Source organism: Salvelinus alpinus, chromosome 31, assembly GCF_045679555.1.
Source record: "Salvelinus alpinus chromosome 31, SLU_Salpinus.1, whole genome shotgun sequence".
In the NCBI taxonomy this organism is placed as follows: domain Eukaryota; kingdom Metazoa; phylum Chordata; class Actinopteri; order Salmoniformes; family Salmonidae; genus Salvelinus; species Salvelinus alpinus.
In genome coordinates this window covers 9,298,076-9,315,272 of record NC_092116.1, presented here as the reverse complement: position 1 = coordinate 9,315,272, position 17,197 = coordinate 9,298,076, and the positions used below count along the sequence as shown (strand labels likewise).

The 17,197-nt window shown below is 44.3% G+C and overlaps 1 protein-coding gene across 4 annotated transcripts in view; it reads right to left on the bottom strand.

Moving 5' to 3' along the window:
- Window positions 1-634: 634 nt before the first annotated feature.
- The window catches only part of LOC139561229 (DENN domain-containing protein 4C-like), an 80,629-nt gene continuing 64,066 nt past the window's right edge, over window positions 635-17,197 (bottom strand). For 2 of the 4 annotated variants that reach the window (XM_071378194.1, XM_071378195.1), the window contains exons 20-34: window positions 16,923-17,084; window positions 16,583-16,708; window positions 15,999-16,142; window positions 14,644-15,803; window positions 9,812-10,016; window positions 9,431-9,534; window positions 6,162-6,337; window positions 5,587-5,772; window positions 5,108-5,288; window positions 4,457-4,567; window positions 4,010-4,147; window positions 2,575-2,692; window positions 2,184-2,337; window positions 2,018-2,082; window positions 635-1,882 (exon numbers count right to left, since the gene is read on the bottom strand). In XM_071378194.1, coding sequence (XP_071234295.1) covers window positions 1,746-1,882; window positions 2,018-2,082; window positions 2,184-2,337; window positions 2,575-2,692; window positions 4,010-4,147; window positions 4,457-4,567; window positions 5,108-5,288; window positions 5,587-5,772; window positions 6,162-6,337; window positions 9,431-9,534; window positions 9,812-10,016; window positions 14,644-15,803; window positions 15,999-16,142; window positions 16,583-16,708; window positions 16,923-17,084 — 3,167 coding nt within the window. In that variant the 3' untranslated portion in view covers window positions 635-1,745. Of the gene's footprint in view, window positions 1,883-2,017; window positions 2,083-2,183; window positions 2,338-2,557; window positions 2,693-4,009; window positions 4,170-4,456; window positions 4,568-5,107; window positions 5,289-5,586; window positions 5,773-6,161; window positions 6,338-9,430; window positions 9,535-9,811; window positions 10,017-14,643; window positions 15,804-15,998; window positions 16,143-16,582; window positions 16,709-16,922; window positions 17,085-17,197 lie in introns of those variants that run through there. The other 2 variants (XM_071378196.1, XM_071378197.1) reach the window with 2 other exon arrangements.

The window sequence follows — 17,197 nt, the reverse complement described above, 5'->3', positions numbered from 1 at the left end:
AGATGATCCCTATTGGGGTTAAATCACGTACTAATCTAAGCAGTGCAATCTGACAACTTTACATAGAGAGTATTCACACTTCTGTGTGACTTTCCCATTTGTATCTAGAAAGGACCGCCGTTGTAGTAGGAGTTATGATACTTTATGGACCCAGATGACATTACATATTCTTAAAGCGTCTTAGAGTAGGAGTGCTGAGCTAGGGTAAGTTTTGCCTTTCAAATAATAAAGATTACATGGACAGATGTAGACCTGATCCTAGGTCAGCACTCACTCCTACAGGCCCTGGGAATATTTATCCTGTTTAAATACGCCCTTTATGTGCTGTGTAAAGTCTCTTCCGCTGTTCAATGTCAAAGTCGATATTCCATTCACAATAAAAGGAAAAAAAGAGATGGGACTAAATGAATTAAGGCAGACCACACTAATATGTAAATCGTAAAAGCATTTTCCTTAACTACAATGCTTCAGCTTTCAAAGGGAGGGATATTTCTATGTCAGTCAGATATACTGTCATTTACATTACATTTAAGTCATTTAGCAGACGCTCTTATCCAGAGCGACTTACAAATTGGTGCATTCACCTTATGACATCCAGTGGAACGGCGATATATTATGGAGTAACCCAAGCATGTACACAAGCAGATTTTTAATCACATGAAAGCATATATTACCATAATAGTTGAACTGTATGTTGCAGTTAAAAACATTACACGTTGGACTGACTGTCTTGTCACTACTACTGAGGCACCGCAGTAACTTACCATGGTTTCTTTCCCTGTGACAGAACGGCTCTCGTCTTTTGCTCAAGGCATGGAGCAATGGAGAGAGAAGGAAAGAGCTGCACTTCAGTAGTTTGGCATCTCAGTTCCCTTCCTATTCATGGTTACGTTTGATTTTTAGCCCAAAAATGGCTGGTGGCTAAACCTGAAACATTCTAGGTTGAGTATGCTGCGACGGATTCCTTTTCTCTCCCATTGGGATGTCTATGTTGTAAGAATAAAATATTTAATTCAGGCTTTTCTTTTAAGACACGTTTGCAGGGTTCTGGAATGTTCTCGAACTGATCTCCAACACTTATTTACACACAAAACGAGAGAAATCTACTTCTCAAAAATGAATTGCATTCCAAGACAAACCCCCACAATGACAATAGTGAAGACTGAATCTGTAGAAATCATTATCAGCATCAAGGCATCCCCCATGTAGAAAAATATGTACAAAAAAGACAACCAACGGACTGGTAAAGCTACCGTTTCTAAAAGTGCACATCAATGACAGTGATGATCAGTAGAATACTACAAAGTGGTTCTAGGGCCAGGGGTGTTGGGGTCAGATCCTGGGGCTATAGGACAGAGATGGAGCAAGGCCACTTAGGACTGGGCAGTGAGAGACACGCATACTCGATCATAGAAGGGACTAACTAACACTGTACAAGCGACATTCATTCTCACCCACACCATCGGTAAAGAAACACACCATTTTATAAACAAGGCTCTCTTTTCCTGACCTTCCAGAGTATTTACATAAATAACAATGAGATACAAGTGGCCCGCGGGAAAAGCTGCAAGAAGCAGAAAGAACAACAAAAGGGACTTTCGGGATATGAAGGTGCAAATATTCTCTGTACAAAATTCTCCCTTACACCCTCACCCATCAAGTTCCTTTCCCCCTTTCTCTTGTCTGCTTCTCTCCAGTGTGAGTGAGGTCCTCAGACCGTCCAGCAGATGGTAGCAGTGGCCAAATCAGATGACTGGAGCGCCGAAGCACTTGAGGCACCACTGGACGTTGGTGTTGGGTGGCCGGTCGATCTTGTGCAGGGCCTTGAGCTGCTCTGGGCTCAGCTCATCAAAGGCCCGGCGGTATTCACGGTCAAAAGCCTCTGTTGGGGAGACAAGGGGGGAAAAACAGAATCATTTAGCTCATTAAACTCAGGAACAAGACACTGGATGATTGGTATTACCCAAATCCATGTCTTGGTTTAAAAAAGACTGGTTGTGTCATGCAGTTCACTCACCGACGTCAATGTTCTCCCGTCCCAATGCCACCAGCGCCAGGAAGAGGATCTCCCTATAGATACCCCTGATAAGAGACCAATAAATAGATCAAAATCAAACGTTTACGTTGACATTAGCTCACAAATCAAATGTATCACCCCCACATCTAAGCTTTAGAGGACTGACCTTTGGCGTTTGACCTCTGGGTTCCTCTTGACCTCCCGGAGAAGCAGGTTGATGGGGCCGTAGACGTCGTTGGTCTGGATGCTGCGGACGATGCTGTTGAGGAGGGTCCGTGTCTCCTGGTAGTCCGTGGGGGCCAGGGTGCCCTTCTTCTCCACTGGGGAACAGAGATGCTTCAGTACTCAAGTCACTATTCAATACATTAGAATAATTGGTTTGACGTATATGGCTCTTTTCATTAGCTGTCATCTCAAACTGTGTTCCATTATCAAATATGAGCAGGACATGCATGTTAAAAAAGCAATAGCGACAGACAGACAGAGAGAGAGAGACTGCTCAGTGCTCTGAGGATGATTGCTTGATTAGATGTATGTGTGAGAGAATGTGTAGTCACTCAGGGTCCTCCAGCTCTGGTAGAGGGGATCCCCAGGTTCCTGGTGCAGATTGATGTTGTCCCACAGCAGCTGAACATACACCTGTTTACTGTCTTGAGACAGGGATGTCTGGTGGAGCTGTGGACATAGTGAATGGAAAATACAGACACACAGTTATCTACTGTTGCACTGCTTTAAAGGTCCTGAACAGTCATTCTGAAAAGTACTTTCTCTCTCATGGTTGTGATGCGGTTCACAGCAGCACTGACGGATGTGTTGACATGACAACTGCGTCAGAGTTTTGAATGACCCCCCTTTTGTTCCATGCTGGCTGAAAACCTAGCTAGTCAGTAACTAGCTAACACCAGACACAGATGAAAACCTAGCTAGTCAGTAACTAGCTAACACCAGTCACGGATGAAAACCTAGCTAGTCAGTAACTAGCTAACACCAGACACGGATGAAAACCTAGCTAGTCAGTAACTAGCTAACACCAGTCACGGATGAAAACGTAGCTAGTCAGTAACTAGCTAACACCAGACACGGATGAAAACCTAGCTAGTCAGTAACTAGCTAACACCAGACACGGATGAAAACCTAGCTAGTCAGTAACTAGCTAACACCAGTCACGGATGAAAACGTAGCTAGTCAGTAACTAGCTAACACCAGACACGGATGAAAACCTAGCTAGTCAGTAACTAGCTAACACCAGACACGGATGAAAACCTAGCTAGTCAGTAACTAGCTAACACCAGACACGGATGAAAGGGGAAACATATAGGTGTCTTTGCCATAGATGAATTTTGGCACCAGTAGAGTAGCTAGCTATAAACCACCATGTCTTCTCCGATGTTGGTTACATGGCGGTACTGATTTTAATTAGGTAAGAGTAGCATGATACCATTGGGGTATTAAAAAGAGAGTTAAGGTGATGTCACCATGTCCCCTTAATAATGAATCCAAGTGTTTGACATGGGGGAGGAGACAAGTAACTTTTTGATCAAACGTTATCAATGTAGAAGCAACAGTCATTTTTCATACTTTGATCTGGTTCCCTTAAAATATCATCATTAATGAAAAACATGATTTTGATAGTTCATGACCTTTAACAGGGGCGGCAGGTAGCCTAGTGGTTAGCGCGTTGGGCCAGTTACTGGAAGGTTGCTGGTTCGAATCCCCGAGCCGACAAGGTAAAAACCTGTCATTCTGCCCCTGAACAAGGCAGTTATAACCCACTGTTCCCCGGTAGATGGTCATTGTAAATAAGAATGTGTTCTTAACTGACTTGTCTAGTTAAATAAAGGTTAAATTAAAAAAAAAAATCTTTAAAACAGTGGTCGGGTTCACGGTGGCTGATCGCTCTGAGGTGATCACGAGTAGAGAGCGCTGTTTGTAAGCTGTGTGTGAATATTTGTGTAGATGAGTAGCGTGTGTGAGCTCTGCATGGTTATGTACCTGTACTCCATTGTTACAGTGTTCCGAGGTGAGGATGAGACCAGGCAGGTAGCTGGGCAGGTCCAGGCGTTGGAAATAAAACACCAGGTTCCAGAATATGATGGGGTGCTGGCTCAGGAACTTGTGGGTGTAGATGACCTGATGGAGAAAACCAATTAAACTGTGCTTTATAAGCGATACTACAGCTTAATGTTCAAATCTGTAAAGACACTGGGTTAACAGTTAAATAAAAATGGAAGCAGCAACAGCGAGGGCGACAAATGACCAGAACATCAAGGGACAACAGCTAGCTACATTTATGACATTTTTAAAAACACAGGGGCCCTTCAACATCAATGCCACATACTGTAAGTCATACTACATGTGAGAATCTATGGGCCCCATTTTGCTGTCCTGTAATATTGCTTCTTTCTGAAAATATTTGTATATCTGTTAAATGTGTGTTACTTGGTCTCCCTCATTCTCCAGTAGGGTCTCTAGTTCTTTGCGGAGGACCAGGGGGCTGAGGTAGGGCACAGACACCGGCATTGGGTTGGGCCGCTTCTGTCCCAGGCCATCCTGAGAACCATAAACACACACACACACACACACACACACACACACACACACACACACACACACACACACACACACACACACACACACACACACACACACACACACACACACACACACACACACACACAGCACTTTAGTCAGTTGCATAACTCCTGAACATCCACATAAATAGAACCTTTGTTGCCTCCCACCCACATACACAGTGAATCACCTATTCCACTGGACAGTGACCACTGATTACGTATACCAAGTCATTTTATTTCTGGATTTTGACAAATGTGGTCTGACAGCACTGTGTGTAAACAACCTCTCTGCTTTCTCAATAGCATAGAAACGCATGGCCTGTACATGTGCTGCAGTTTCAGAGTAAATTATATTTTAATGAAAGTCCACATACAGAAAACAATAATTAATTTTCGATTCATAAGCGTTGCATTGATTTAAATTTCATACCCTGAATTTACTGACCTGAAATTTAATTGACTCAAGCCCTGGTGCGCTGAGTGGGAAGAATTGCGAGGACATTCTAAGGACACTCACCATCTCTGTCAGGCTGCAGGGCAGGCTGGTGGTGGACACGCTGTGTCCTGGTTCTCTCTGGGCAACCAGGCTCTGTAGAGGCCCGCCCACACTGTTGCTGCGTGTCAGAGACGCCCCCCTTTTCCCTGCCTGGTGCTCCAGCAGGCCCAGGGGATCCGATTGAGCCGGCTCCGGTATCAAACTGACGGACGGCCAGACATACAGACAGGAGAGGGCAAAGACAGAGGATCTTTAACAACAGAAAAATGTAAAGCAAGAGAGAGCCAAGTCAAGTTTTCAGCTTGTGATTTTTCAGTTCTTACAGTTCAATTGACAGATGAACAAGTTCGCTTAGCTACACATGAGCATCATTAGGGTACACGTTAACCCTATAATTTACTGAATAGAAGGCACCAAATCAGATGAAGGATAAAAGGTAATAACGATGGTGACAGAATATTAAATGCGTTTTTTTGAGACAGGCACTTCTGTGAACCGACCTCTTGTGAGTGGCAGTCTGGCTGGCCGGGGCCTCTCCTGGGTCCTCAGATTCTGGGAAGCTTATGAGGCCAGGGGTCGGGGTGTCCACTGCAGCCCCTACCTTGTTCTCGGTGGAGCCTGTAGCTGTGGCCTGGTGGCTGGTGCTGTGGATACTGTCTCCTGATGCGCTGGGGTTCAGGTAGAACCTGTAGGTGAGATCACACACAATGAAACAAGGGAAGAGCACACACATCCAGCCACATAGAACATTTGAATGACTTAGACGAAGATAATGACGTATGTCCAATTGTAGCAGGTTAAAATGTATTTAATGCCCATGTCAAAGCCCGCCACCGCATCTTCCTATGTAGCCGTTTACGTAAATGTGCTTAATTGTCTGGTTTTGTACATGTAATAAGATTAACTTGAATTGTACCGTGTCTCACAACAAAATTCTGTTTCGATTTAGTGAGTTCTTCATGAACTAATAAGTATAATTTAAACATTAGCGTGGAAAATCCTGTTCGCATCCTGTTTTATTGAATACACTATTATACACGCGTATACTTCATGGCCCAGACAGACAAACACCCACGCTGTGGTGGTGCGCAGGTCGTGGAACTCGACGTGGAGCAGGGGCAGGAAGGCGGTGCGGCAGAAGGGACAGGTGGTGTTGAGGTTGGAATCGTCTGCCGTCCAGCCCGCCATGATCTCCTCATCGTATACCAGACACTCACAGGATCGACACTGGGAGCAGCTGGACATCAGCACCTAGAGACACACACACACACAGACAGAGAGAGAGATAAACATTACAGATGCACCTGGCATAGGCTACTTGAAGCTACCTGGCTAAGTAACAAACTCTTATCAGTTACGGATAGAAAGAGGTCACAGTCCATTATGAGCTTATAGCGCCCTCTAGCTCCGTACGTATGAACTGCCAGATCACTACAGCATACTGTACAGTGCATTCGGAAAGTATTCAGACCCCTTGACTTTTTCCACATTTTGTTACATTACAGCCTTATTCTAAATTGGATTAAATAATATTATTTTTCCTCATTAATCTACACACTATACCCCATAATGACAAAGTGAAAAGAGATTTTTAGACATTTTGTCAAATGTATTAAAAATAAAGTATTCAGACCCTTTGCTATGAGACTTAAATTGAGCTCAGGTGCATCCTGTTTCCATTGATCATCCTTGAGATGTTTCTACCACTTGATTGGAGGCCACCTGAGGTAAATTCAATTGATAGACATGATTTGGAAAGGCACACACCTGTCTATATAAGGTCCCACAGTTGACAGTGCATGTCAGAGCAAAAACAAAGCCATGAGGTCGAAGGAATTGTCTGTAGAGCTCCGAGACAGGATTGTGTCGAGGCACAGATCTGGGGAAGGGTACCAAAACATTTCTGCAGCACTGAAGGTCCCCAAGACCAAAGTGGCCTCCATCATTCTTAAATGGAAGAAGTTTGAAACCACCAAACACTCTTCCTAGAGCTGGCCGCCCGGCCAAACTTAGCAATCGGAGAAGGGCCTTGGTTAGGGAAGTTACCTAGAACCCGATGGTTACTCTGACAGAGCTCTAGAGTTCCTCTGTGGAGATGGGAGAACCTTCCAGAAGGACAACCATCTCTGCAGCGCTCCACCAATCAGACCTTTGTGGTAGAGTGGCCAGACGGAAGCCACTCAGCAGTAAAAGGCACATGACAGCCCGCTTGGAGTTTGCCAAAAGTCACCTAAAGGACTCTCAGACGATGAGAAACAAGATTCTCTGGTCTGATGAAACCAACATTGAACTCTTTGGCCTGAATGCCAAGCGTCACATCTGGAGGAAACCTGGCACCATCCCTAAGGTGAAGCATGGTGGAGGTAATATCATGCTGTGGGGATGTTTTTCAGCGGCAGGGACTGGGCGACTAGTTAGGCTTGAGGGAAAGATGAACGGAGAAAAGTTCAGAGAGATCCTTGATGAAAACCTGCTCCAGAGTGCTCCAGACCACAGACGGGGGCGAAGATTCACCTTCCAACAAGACAACGACCCTAAGCACACAGCAAAGCAGGAGTGGCTTCGGGACATGTCTCTGAATGTCCTGGAGTGGCCCAGCCAGAGCCCGGACTTGAACCTGATTGAACATCTCTGGAGAGGCCTGAAAATAGCTGTGCAGTGACGCTCTCCATCCAACCTGACAGAGCTTGAGAGGATCTGCAAAGAAGAATGGGAGAAACTCCACAAATTAAGGTGTAACAAACTTGTAGCGTCACACCCAAGAAGACTCGAGGCTGTAATCGCTGTCAAAGATGCTTCAACAAAGTACAGAATAAAGGATCTGAATACTTATTTAAATATGATATTTCAGTTATTTTATTTTTGTATGGATTTGCAAACATTTCTAAAAAACTGTTTTTGCTTTGTCATTATGGGGTATTGTGTGTAGATTGATGAAGGGAAAAAAATTATTTAATCAATTTTAGAATAAGGCTGTAACGTAAGAAAAGGTAGAAAAAGGTGTCTGAATACTTTCTGAATGCACTGTATGTACTCTGTCTTTGACTCAGTCTTTGTGAGACCATATATTGAGTACGGTAGCCACTTACAGTTGAAGTCGGAAGTATACATCCACTTAGGTTGGAGTCATTAAAACTTGTTTTTCAACTACTCCACAAATGTCTTGTTAACAAACTATAGTTTTGGCAAGTCGGTTAGAACATCTAAGTATAAACACCATGGGATCACGCAGCCGTCACACCGCTCAGGAAGGAGACGCGTTCTGTCTCCTAGAGATGAACGTACTTTGGTGCGAACAGTGCAAATCAATCCCAGAACAACAGCAAAGGACCTTGTGAAGATGCTGGAGGAAACAGGTACAAAAGTATCTATATCCACAGTAAAATGAGTCCTATATTGACATAACCTGAAAGGCCACTCAGCAAGGAAGAAGCCACTGCTCCAAAACCGCCATAAAACAGCCAGACTACGGTTTGCAACTGCACATGGGGACAAAGATCATACTTTTTGGAGAAATGTCCTCTGGTCTGATGAAACAAAAATAGAACTGTTTGGCCATAATGACAATCGTTATGTTAGGAGGAAAAAGGTGGAGGCTTGCAAGCCAAAGAACACCATCCCAACCGTGAAGCACTGTGGTGGCAGCGTCATGTTGTGGGGGTGCTTTGCTGCAGGAGAGACTGCTGCACTTCACAAAATAGATGGCATCATGAGAAAGGGAAATTATGTGGATGTATTGAAGCAACATCTCAAGACATTAGTCAAGAAGTTAAAGCTTGGTCGCAAATGGGTCTTCGAAATGGACAAAGACCCCAAGCATACTTCCAAAGTTGTGGCAAAATGGCTTAATGACAACAAAGTCAAGGTATTGGAGTGGCCGTCACAAAGCCCTGACCTCAATCCTATAGACAATTTGTGGGCAGAACTGAAAAAGCGTGTGCAAGCAAGGAGGCCTACAAACCTGACTCAGTTACACCAGCTCTGTCAGGAGGAATGGGCCAAAATTCACCCAACTTACTGTGGGAAGCTTGTGGCTACCCGAAATGTTTGACCCAAGTTAAACAATTTAAAGGCAATGCTACAAATACTAATTGAGTGTATGTAAACTGCTGACCCACTGGTAATGTGATGAAAGAAATAAAATCTCAAATAAATCATTCTCTGTACTATTATTCTGACATTTCACATTCTTAAAATAAAGTGGTGATCCTAACTGACCTAAGACAGGGAATTCTTACTAGGATTAAATGTCAGGAATTGTGAAAAACTGAGTTTAAATGTATTTGGCTAAGGTGTACATAAACTTCCGACTTCAACTGTAAATATAAAGTATGATAGTCTCACCTCAAGGGCACAGTTCTGGTAGATACTAGAGGAGCTGGTGTGGTGGGAGCCTTGGTCTGACCTCTCAGAGTCTGGACCTCTGCCTGGCCTTCCTGGAGTCACGTCTATATATATATATATATATATATATATATACACACACACACATATATATATATACATATATATATACACACACACACACACACACACACACACACACACACAGAGTATACAATCACACAGTTTCAACCATACACCCTTCCACATCTTGTGAGTGTGTTTGTTTATGGGTATACGGGTAATGTTGTTTGTCTTCTTGTGCATGCATAAAGTGTGTGTGCGCCTGCATACTTTTTTATTTATATAGGCTGTGTGTGTGTCAAGTGTGTGTATGCTTACGTGTGGAGTGGGGTCCTCTCCCTGTGTCGCTGCTCCCACTGCTGCTGCCCAGGCTGGTGCTGCTCTGGGTCAGGCCGTTAGACACCAGGCCTTGGGTGGGCCCTCTGTGGGTGGGACTGTCACTTCCTCCACCCCCCAACAGCATGGACTCATCCAGCCCGGCAGGGAAACTGTCCCTTTCCCTATAGCCAGGGCCCAGTTCATCCTGGGAAGAGGGGGAAATAAGGCCAAATGTAAACTTCTTAACGATTGTGAATGGTCATATTACTCACTTGAACAAAATTGAATGCATTCTGCAATATGGTTTGCGAGATGAACCTGTGAAATGAGATGCTCTGCTTGCATAGTCAAAGTCTTACATCATTGTCCTGTATATAATGGTGTTTTACAGTGTGGTCCAAAATTATTGAGACACTTGATAAAGATTATCAAAAATAATTGTAGAAAATAAATTATTCAAATACTTAGCTATATTTTATGCTAAAAATAGTGGGGAAATGTAATTATTTTATACTTATACAATTGCTTAGAGAAAGAGATTTTGTTTAACAAGTCAATGTTTTTTTCTCTATAAACGGTTAGGTGTCAAAATTATTGACACCTGTTTTCAAAGGCACCAAACCTTTTTCTAAAATGGTTTATGAGATGGGAGAACACATTGGGAGGGAGTTTCCTCCATACAGAATTCATCCAGATGCTTGATATCCTTCGTCTGCGTGTATGGACGGCCTTCTTCAATTAAAACCACACGTATTCAATGGGTTTCAAGTCTGGAGACCGATGGCCATTGCAAAATGTTGATTTTGTGGCCAATTTTGTGTATATTGATGTGTGCTTGTGATTATTGTCTTGCTGGGAGATCCACTAGCAGCCACGGTTTATGTCAAAAATGTCCTGGTACTTGGTAAAGTTCATGATGCCGTTGACCTTAACAAGGGCCCCAGGAACAGTGGAAGGTATCGGAACGCAAACAAAAATAAAGATAAAAACCACCTTTATAAGAAAGCATTGCATGCATTATCCTCGCTTTCGGGTACAGGCATAGAGCAGTAGAGTCGAGGCGATTGAAGAAGTTGCACATATGGGGATAACGTTTTGTAGCCTCGGGTCTGGGAAAATGTGCCTTCTATAAACACACTGAAGGATTCATTCTTTTTTTTCTTTTTTTATACCTCACAAATGATCAAAATGACAGTCTACTTTGACGCTGACGAGAATCTGAGATCAATAAAGACGACCTTGTCTTGAATCTATCAATAGCCTAGGCCTAGGTGTGCGGAGACACATTGTACAACATGAGGAAGAAATTATAGTCCTGAAAAGGCTTTCCAGTTTCACTGACTCACCCGATGATGTGCAGCTCACTCACCGGCGATGGCTGATGGCCCCGTGTCGAAAGCCTCTCTCTTGTTTTACATTGTAAAACAATGTTGTTCGCTCAATAGGTCTATTTGGAAGTTGATAACATATTTAGTCTTCTACAGGAAGATAAGTCTTCTCATTTCAGCAGGAGCCATTTACTTTCCAACCTGTGTTTTCCCACGATAGTATTTGAAGTATTGCGTAAAGCGTGTTTTGGCTGCATGCTGTTCACTGACAGATTTGCGCGCATTTCCGACTGTAGGCAATGCCTTGTGATTGGGCTCCACTCCACAGCTAGGCAATAATTTAAAAGTCTATTGATCCTCGGCGGCTACTCCTGGTGTAGTCTTCTGAATGAGTTCATTTCTTTCTGAACAGACAGCAGTAATTCTAGAACTTTGGCAAATGTATTTCAATTTATCAGGGGTGCTGTGGCACCACCAGCATCCTTCCCATGGCTATGATTCTATAAGGAAATAAATGATGAAGTATGACTCTGGAGAGATGAGAGTTGCAGGCTCATGTCTAGCAGAGCAGAGAGAGGGAGAGATCATAGAAAGTGAATCTCATTCTAGTTCTGTGAGAGATACAGGTGCGCTTCTCTCTCACCACAGTAATGGCCACACGTTGGTCTATAGGCTACAATGTTGCGCAAATCATAAACCTGTTCCGGCAGGATCCGGCTCAAATTAAAGTGGTTATGGGGCTATTCTGCTTCTATAAGTGCAGACCAATTCCTGTATATATGAATGGACAAACTCATCAGTCACGTGACACTATTAATTACCATGTGAAGAAACAATAGCGCATTGAAGCCAAATGAAGTCGGTTAAGATGGCGTCTCATGTAGACACAACATGTACAGTTTGAGCTACTCCAGGAAGTGACGTTGCAGGCTAGCTCAATGCTGCCCCTCTCATTGAGTAACTCAAGTTGAAGAACGACCAGGGGTACTGTAGGCTGCCATAACCTTTTCTCAATACAGGGGGTGCTGTTTCCACTTTGGAAAATATCGTCTCCAAATTAAACTGCCTCATACTCAATTCTTGCTCGTACAATATGCATATTATTATTACTATTGGATAGAAAACAATCTCTAGTTTCTAAAACCGTTTGAATTATGTCTGTGGGTGAACCAGAACTCTTTCTACAGCGAAACTCATGACAGGACATGCGAAGCTCTGAAAAATAGTCTCTGATCTCGGATCAGTTTAAAACTCTGTGTGTGCCCTATGGCTTGACATGAACTGCACCCGCCTTCCCCTGGATGTCAGTAACCAATGAGAAGTGGAATGGTGTCTCTAGGTGTTTCTCAGAGTTTATAAAAGGGAATGGAGTGAGATGACCCTTCTTTTCGATGCTCGCCAGGACGCAAGGGAGGACATCAGAATCGCATGCTCAAAAGCTCTCGTTATTGATCAAAGATATATCCGTCTGTGATTTAATTCGATATAGGTGTTAGAAACATCATAACGAAGTTATTTGAAACCGATTTATATCAGTTTATGCGAGTATATTGCTATTTTTCTGAATTTCCTTAGTATTGCGTTTGAGGATTTGGGCATGTGTGTGCCGTGTAGCTATCGTTAGCTGCTAGTTCCGAAGTTGAGGAGGTCGTTTTACAACAAAGCAACGATTCTTTTGGACAAAGGACACATTGCCCAAGATACTGATGGAAGCTCGTCCAAAAGTAAGAGTTATTTATGATTTTATTCCGTATTTATGTGGAAAAATGTAAACGCAGTTGTCAGCCATTTTTTGCGGCACTAGTCTGGCTGTAACTCACAATGTATGTCTAGTAACGTAAATTTTAAAAATCTAAATCAGCGGTTGCATTAATAACCAATGCATCTTTCATTAGCTGTCCAACCTGTATTTTTTTAGTCAATCTAATCGATAAATAATCGTAAACATAGGTGCCTTTCCAAGTAGGCGCCGGCCCGAATGCATGCCATGTTTTGACAGATTACATTGCATAACCACGATTTGTGATGCTAAATATGCACATTTTCGAACAAACTCTATATGCATTGTGTAATATGATGTTACAGGACTGTCATCTGAAGAATTCTGAGAAGGTTAGTGAAAAAATTAATATATTTTGGTGGCGATAACGTTATCGCCCCTTTTGCCTTGATTTAATGCTGGTGTGATGTTAGCTCATGTGGTATGCTAATATAACGATATATTGTGTTTTCGCTGTAAAACACTTAGAAAATCTGAAATATTGTCTGGATTCACAAGATCTTTGTCTTTCAATTGCTGTAGGCTGTGTATTTTTCAGAAATGTTTTAGGATGAGTATTTTGGTAATTGACGTCGGTCTCTGTAATTATTCCGGCTGCTTCCAACGCTATTTCAGATTGCAGCTGCAATGTACAACTGTGATTTATACCTGAAAAATGCACATTTTTCTAAAAAAACATATCCGATACCATAAATATGTTATCAGACTGTCATCTTATGAAGTTGTTTCTTGGTTAGTGGCTATATATATCTTTATTTAGTCAAATTAGTGATAGCTACTGATGGAGTAAAAAACTGTTGGAGTAAAAAAAGTGGTGTCTTTTGCTAACGTGGTTAGCTAATAGATTTACATATTGTGTCTTCCCTGTAAAACATTTTAAAAATCAGAAATGATGGCTGGATTCACAAGATCTGTATCTTTCATCTGGTGTCTTGGACTTGTGATTTAATGATATTTAGATGCTTGTATTTACTTGTGACGCTATGCTAGGCTATGCTAGTCAGCTTTTTTACTGTGGGGGGTGCTCCCGGATCCGGGATGAGTACTAAGTAGAAGATAAGCAACTAAATGATCCTTATAACTTGTGTGCAACATACATCTGGTGAATTAGAAGCAATTATTGGTACTATTCTTTGTATTTACACATAGATTACAATTTTTCCATTTACTATAATGGGGGATCCTGTTTTCTGCTAACAATGCCTGCAGTACCATGGTCGGCCTTGAACTTCCATGGCTTCAATGAGAAGGGAAGCAGTCGTTCTCCCCTGGAGCAGATGAAGGATATCAAGGATATGGAGGAATGGTCTAAGATCCCTCCCAATGTGTTTTCCAATTTCATTTTTTTTTTTTTTTGAAAGGCTCAGTGCCGTTATCCTTTTAAGGTGTATTATAAGGTATTTAAAACAGAGGTGTCAATTTTTACCCCCAACTTTGAGAAAAAAAATATTACTTCTTAAACAAAATCTCTTGCACCAAACAATTGCATTAGTATAAAATAACACAACTTACCTTTTTTTTTGCATACAATATAGCTCAGTATTTGAATTCTTTATTTTATACGGTAATTTTTGTTCATCTTTATCAAGGGTATCAATCATTTCAGACCTCACTGTATGTCATCCGGCTGTTGCAGGTTATTATTGTGCAATTAATTACCATTTTACTTGATCTTTTAGTTAATCTAGCTATGTATGCATGTTCTGCAGTCCATCCCCGCTCACCTCGTCATCGGAGTAAGAGTAGGCTGAGGCCACAGCCCCCCACACCTTGCTGGCCAGGTTTCCTGCCTGCTTCATGCCTGACTTCAACACGTCCATCTTGGGACCCGAGAGCAGGGTGTCCATCTTCATGCCCGAGATAGAGTTGATGACCGACCCCAGCGAACCACTCTGCGACGACCTCACCAGCGACCTTGGGCTGGCCACAACACCCCTGGAAGAGGCAGGGCTCCTGGAGGCCTTCACGGCGAAGGTCTTGGAGCGTGTGACTGCTGCGGGGCTGCGTTTAGGCATCGTGTCCCCGCTTGACCCCCCTGGGTGTTGGACAGGGGGCACGGGGAGGCTGGACCTCCGTTCTAGAGGTTGCTTCACTGGGGCAGCATCCGGGGAAGGGTCCCCTCCCTGGCCCTCCTGGTGGAGCTCCATGCTACAGGATTTGGGGCCAAGCGGGCTCCGTAGGCTCATGTACATCTCAATCTCGTCTGCCAGGTTTCGGGACACCACGGCAGGCAGGGATTGCGGCAGCTCCTGACTGGTTACGGAGGCTAACTCCTCGTGCTCCGAGACAAGGAGGGAGAGGGGATCTGCCCCTACCTGCACCTCCTTAATCTCCAAGGTTGGCAGAGAAATAGAGCCCCTCCCCACTGAATCTCTTTCCTCATCTTCCTCCTCCAACTTTAGACCCATCTCATCCTCCCCTCCTGCCTCCTTCCTGTCACCTTTCGTCCTCTTCTCCTCTTTCCCTAGCCCCTCCTCCAGTGGGGTTGGGTCCGTTACTGGCCCCTCCTCCTCTGACAGTTTCCCCAGCATCGGACCCCGCCCCTCCTCAGACTCCAACTCCAGGTCCTTAAAGAGGGCTTTGGCCGCACTGGGAAGCGGCTTTGTAGGCGGGGGGGTGGTGCCGCCCCCAGAGAGAGCCGCCGCCAAGATCCGTGCATCGGCGCCCATGCGGCTGACGATGTGGTCCACACCATGTTTCTCCATCAGCATGCCGGCACGGCTCTCGGCGCTGAAGCTGCAGCTGCGCTCCGAGAAGGCCTTCTGGCGCTGGACCTGGACCGCAGGTCCCGCCACCCCGGAGCCACCTGGAGCTGCAGACTTACCCTCAACCGGCAGGGAGATGTCCTCGCTCTGGCTACGCAGAGAGAACAGCTTCCCAGGGGCTGGCGGTAGAGATGAACACATAGGCATGCCTTCAATACCGGGGGGACATTTTCTGTCCACAATTTCCCCCAATAACCATAAGCAGAGTTCAGTGCTGTTTTGAAGACAAACATGTGACCACAAATATCAAATGTGTAAACCTCAGATATGAGATAAGGTGAAGATTTAGGTTTGAGTCTGCTCCCGTCACTCACCAGTGTCTCCTCTCTTCATGGCGGTATCAAAACTCGTTCCTGTGGACAGTTTGACGATGCTAGGGACATGTGGGAGTGCTTTCACAGGGCTGGGGGGCTCCGCTACAGCCACTGCACTGTCCACCGAGCCAGCTATGTCCCCACCTGACGAGACAAGATTGCACACCAATGGCGAAGGTGCATAAAGATAAGAGGAATTCAGTTATGACGTCATTGTTTTTAGCAGCACCCATAGGGTTTTTAAAGTACGGCGCACGACATGGTTCAACGTGCCAATAAAATCAGTCCAATCTACATGTATACTTTGCTACTGCCAATACAAAAACAAATTAAGAGTAACGGAGAGCAATGTACAATAGTGCAAACTGAGCAAACGAGGCATGTGTGGTAAGTACATGGGGGCCGCCATCTTTATGCACCTTCACCATTGAATTATTTGTTATTTTATTTATGCTCATAAAAAAAAAAAAAAGGAATACAAAGTTTGACACACTGCATTCCCATCTAGCAGATGAACTCTCGCCATAACTATCTTATGTTATGCCTGAGATGGGGGGGACGGGACGGGGGGCTGAGCTGGTTACCGTTGTGCTGTGCTGTGGACTTGCTGCACTGATCCACAGCGATTACAAGGGCTGCTGATTGAGCCAAATCCACTAGGTCCTGGTGCAACTCATCTTTAGAGCCGTAGCCTTGATCAGACTGAACTCCTGCGGGACACAAACATACTGTCTTAATCTGCTAAAAGTTAGGGTGTTGGAGCTAGAGGCTAGGAGCTAAGGGCTAGAGGCTAGGGACTAGTAGCCAGGGGTTATAGACGAGAGGCTAGGGGCTAACAGGCGAGTAGCTAGGGGCTAACAGTTAGGGGCTAGGGGAAGCTGTACATGTAGGGACTTGGTCCAGTGTCTCCAGGCTGCAGTCTACCTCCGCTGCAGTGGTTGTCTGCGGCGTCTCCTATGATGAGGCTGCGTGCGAACAGGGTATGATCTTCTCCGTTCGCCTCGCTGGAGCTGTCTGCACTCCCGTGGCTCAGCCGGTCGCCGTCGCTGCTCGCCGAGCCGCCCACTGACGGGCCTAAATCACTTCCTGTGTCTCAGATCAGAGTTTTAGGTGAGCAAGCTAAAAAAGGGAGCTACTGCACTTAACCATGTAAGAGCAATACAAACAAGCAATAAAGCAAGAGGGCCTCTACAGTATAT